The 4,197-nt window shown below is 31.7% G+C and overlaps 1 protein-coding gene across 1 annotated transcript; it reads left to right on the top strand.

Moving 5' to 3' along the window:
* LOC133174537 (ficolin-1-A-like) lies at positions 1–3,304 on the top strand. The gene is made up of 4 exons (XM_061309650.1): positions 1–201; positions 818–830; positions 2,813–2,977; positions 3,123–3,304. The coding sequence occupies exons 1-4, from the start codon at positions 1–3 to the stop codon at positions 3,302–3,304; spliced, it is 561 nt and encodes a 186-aa protein (XP_061165634.1).
* The last annotated feature ends 893 nt before the right edge of the window (positions 3,305–4,197 follow it).

Genomic DNA, 4,197 nt, shown 5'->3' with positions numbered 1-4,197 from the left:
ATGTGGACAGTTATTTTCATGTCTGGCTTGTTATGTACAAGTTCTCCGTATCTTCACTTAGATGAAAAAGATGAGTGCAACAGCAATGAAAAGATTATGGAAACACTAGTAACCCAGCAGATAAAGCTTCAGCTTGAAGTAGAAAAACTAGGACAGAGAACAAGGAACTCAGAGATTTACTCACGAACCGTTTGTCCACAGGTATGTATACTAGAGATCTTTCTGCAAAGTCTAGGTACACTTAATTTGACACCTTGAATATTCCTGAATATTGCTAATATTAAGATTCATACATACTTCGTGATCACTGTATGTAATAATAATATTTATCTAGAACTGTTTACACATTTGATTATTTTCTGTAAAGCAACGCTGTGATATAAAATTCGCTAGCGCGCTTCTTGAAATATGCCTACGTGACAAGTCTGTGTGATTAACACACCAGTAACTCACACAAAAATTTAAAACATTCCTTAAATATATCAAATTGACTTAATCAAAGTGCCCTGTTAAAATTACCTTAACACTTTATGACTTAATTTTGGCAATAATTTTATATAAAGGTTCGGGTATTCATTATATACATTTGTTTATTATAAAAGCTTTGATTTCTTGAAAAATAACCTTACGCATACAGTCATCTTATACTGCTAGAGTGAAATCTCCTTTGAAGTTTTATATATATGAAAATTCTTATAAATGGAAAACCCGGTAGGATACGGCAGAAATATACAAAATATATTTGCTTGCCTTAAATTACATGTGATAGTGAAGTTGGATTTATCACCCATGTTTTTACTTTCTTTCATGTTTATAGGTAAAAGGATGTGGTCATTAAATGTTATTTTCAAAATCTTTAAGTCACAACAAGATCGCAATTTTGTTATGATATATTCATTGTTGTAACTTAAACATTTTTTTTATAATTCTAGATAACTAGCTGAGAAATACATTAACGTGGTAAAACAGTGTTTAACGAAGTATGCTCTCTTTCATTTCTTATATAAAATTAATATTTTATAAATAGCTTGCAGTTACCCTTTTGATTGCTTCGACATATATAATTGTGGTCAAAAGAAGACTGGTGTTTATGACATTTATCCACTCCTTGGACCTACTGTTGTTCTTTGTGATATGGATTCAATTGAAGGAGGCTGGACGGTATTGTATAGATCTAAATATATTCTTAATACTTCTTGACCTTTTAATTTAAACATAAAAAAAATAATGTATTTAAGTTTTCTTAACATTTTTCGAATTAATATATTTGAATAAGAGACTTAATATTCTATATTCTCTTCAGTAAGAAAGACAAGTTAGCATCGTGTAGAATTATATTTTTTTCTGAAATAGATCTATTTAATACTTTAGGTCATTCAGCACAGGAATCGAGAAAATGCCCGTGTTAATTTCAACACTACCTCTTAAGAATACAGGCGAGGTTTTGGGGATGTTCAAGGGAATTATTGGCTTGGTAATCTGATCATAACATTAAGTTCTTTGAAATACTAGTATACTTAAATCCTATACTGTACAGCAGGTTAAAATCGCGGTCGGAAAAGATCGCGATTTGTTCAACTTGCAGCAAATCGCGGTCGTTTGAATTCGCGGAAAGGAAAAATTATACAAAAAAACTTTCCACACTGAAAGTATTTTCCTTGCGTATTATGTCGATTCTGAACCCGATTAAATAGAACGAAACACCGGATCCCGATTAGAAGACAAAATGTTGTACGATTTACAATATTACACATTCAGATAAACTTTCTTTCTCTTGTTTTTTTTTCTTTCTTTTTATTAAATATTTTTGAAATACATATGAATCTATACTCGAGTGATTTATTCAAGTGATTTCAAGTCGTATCCAATACATTCATGTACAAAAAAAGGCCCTTTCGCTGGTGTTCGTTCATACATGTAGGTATGTTTTGAGTAGAGTACAGAGTAGTGTTTACTGCAGTATATTCAAATCTCCCTGAATCTAAATAAGTTGTCAGTACCGGTAATCAAAATGTTGAACTGTTAATAAAATTGAATTAATGTGTAACAGTGTTGTCTTTACTACGTAAGTGCTTTGATTAAAGATATACGCACGGGTGAAATCTAACAATAGGCCTACATGTTTTACAGATAATTACATCGCACCTCTACTGGGTGGCAGAATTAAATGTTTGTTATAGATGTTTATTTATCAATTAAGTTTAACAAAAAACAACTCAGTACGTCTTAGTAAATAAATTGACCCGTACACTCGCATAATTAGGAAGACAGTCTACATCTCCACTATATTAATTACTGCTTTTATGTTTGCAAGGAAAAAGAAATAGAGTTATCGAATCTAATCACAGATATCGGTAATATTTCAATTTATCCTTATCAATTTTTGGAGAATTATTCACTGTATGTTGAACTCGCGGAATTTTTATTTCTGCGAATATAGCGAATATTAACTCTGCTAGTTAATTTCCTGCTGTACAGTATCCACTGTTGTTTCCTTTTCATCACGGTATGTGCGATTAGCTCTTTTGGTTTAGAGACCAGGTGTTTTGTTTGTTCAGTGACCACTGTACATTTAAGTATGAAGTTAACCCAGCACCTTTTGTGGAAACTTTTTAGCAAACTTCGCAGCTTGGTATCTCTTTTCACAATTCGATTGATCAAGGAATGCGTTACTGAAATATTGAATATTCAAAGCAATTTAAATATAGGTTTGATGGACCTGGACATTTCAATCAATGAAATTGGATTAGGGAACCATTAGTGTGAAAACTTGCGATGATAATAAATTTCAATATTTTTTTTTTCGTTTCAGGAAACGACGTCATTCATAAGCTGACCACAAAATACAACAACTCACTGTACATCACAATGGAATCTACAAAGAATCAGTCATTTGAAGTGCAGTATTCTTCATTTTCCATCTCTGATGTTACTGACGGGTACCGACTCTCCTTAGGGAAAATGTCAGGAAATATTGGTAGGTAACGTGTTCCCTCTTCTTTTCATTTACCATAGTTCATGTATTTGCTTAAAACATTGAATATAGAATTTTTAACAAATTATATCTGTTTTTATACCTCAAAACAACAGTTTATTTTCCATACACATGTCTGGTATTCTAGCTGATGCATTCAGATCGCACCAGTTGGTAAACTATCCCTTTCTTACATTTGATCTCGACAACATCAACAGATGTGCGGCTACACGTGGATCTGGATGGTGGTACAATAACTGTAATCAAATCAATCTCAATGCTCCTTTTTTTGAGGATCATATCGATCCTGTATGGCTTGGAGCTATTTGAGGCAAAGATCTTCATCTTTCAAAGATGTCGATTAGAAGAACGTAGTAATTAAAAAAAAAATTCATAATTTTTCAATTACTCCAATAAATATAATTTATTATTATTAAACAATAAAGAAATAATATTTATACAGATATTTTTATTAAAATTATGTTAATAAAAATATAGGATAAAATGGCATATTAACAAAATTTAACGCGTAATATTGCCTCTTGTCTAGCATTTCAGATCGTTTTAAATTTAGCTAACAGAAATTTTAACAAAGAAGATTTCTTCTATATAAAAATTGAAAAATGTAGTACGTAACAAATTGATTGATAATTAGGCTTTTATTATCCAATTACATTTGTTCTACTGGTATAACTCTTTTCGTCGTTAAAAATAGTTTGGAAGAGATCTAGAACAACGAATTATAAAGAATATTTATTTGAAAATTTTACAAGTTCACTGACCTTGTCAAATTAACATGAAAGGGCTTAAGTGGAATGATTCCTTGAAAAGTCTTCCAGACAAACTGAGCAAATTTCCCACAATAATATATATTATGAACAGAGCCAACACGGACCCCTGAAAAAAGAGGATGGATCAGATGTCATGGAGGAAAAAGCATCCCTTGCCGAGCGATCACATCCCCCTTGTGCTACTTTTCCTTATTGCGTAAACAACAAAATCGTAGAAAAATCAGTGGTAAAATGATGGCATAACAATCTGTATGAAAGATGACATTCGACCCAGACGTAATAGATTTAACTGACATTTTTGTGTAACTTGCAGAGCGACATTTATGGATCACTTTACCCGGTGTATGTCTCTGTCCGTCTGTCACACCCTATATCTTAAGAACTGTAAGAGCTATGGATTTGATATTTTAACCATTTATTATTTATTATTTG

The sequence above is a fragment of the Saccostrea echinata genome, unplaced genomic scaffold (assembly GCF_033153115.1).
Source record: "Saccostrea echinata isolate AGI-Se365-2 ecotype Australia unplaced genomic scaffold, CSIRO_AGI_Sech_v1 ptg000058l, whole genome shotgun sequence".
Taxonomy (NCBI): Eukaryota; Metazoa; Mollusca; class Bivalvia; order Ostreida; family Ostreidae; genus Saccostrea; species Saccostrea echinata.
This window is presented reverse-complemented; position numbering and strand designations above follow the sequence as displayed.

Coding starts and splice junctions, on each gene's coding strand:
- LOC133174537 (XM_061309650.1), top strand. CDS start 1: ATGTGGACAGTTATTTTCATGTCTGGCTTGTTATGTACAAGTTCTCCG. Junction 2,978..3,122: donor GAAAATGTCAGGAAATATTG/GTAGGTAACGTG, acceptor CTGGTATTCTAG/CTGATGCATTCAGATCGCAC.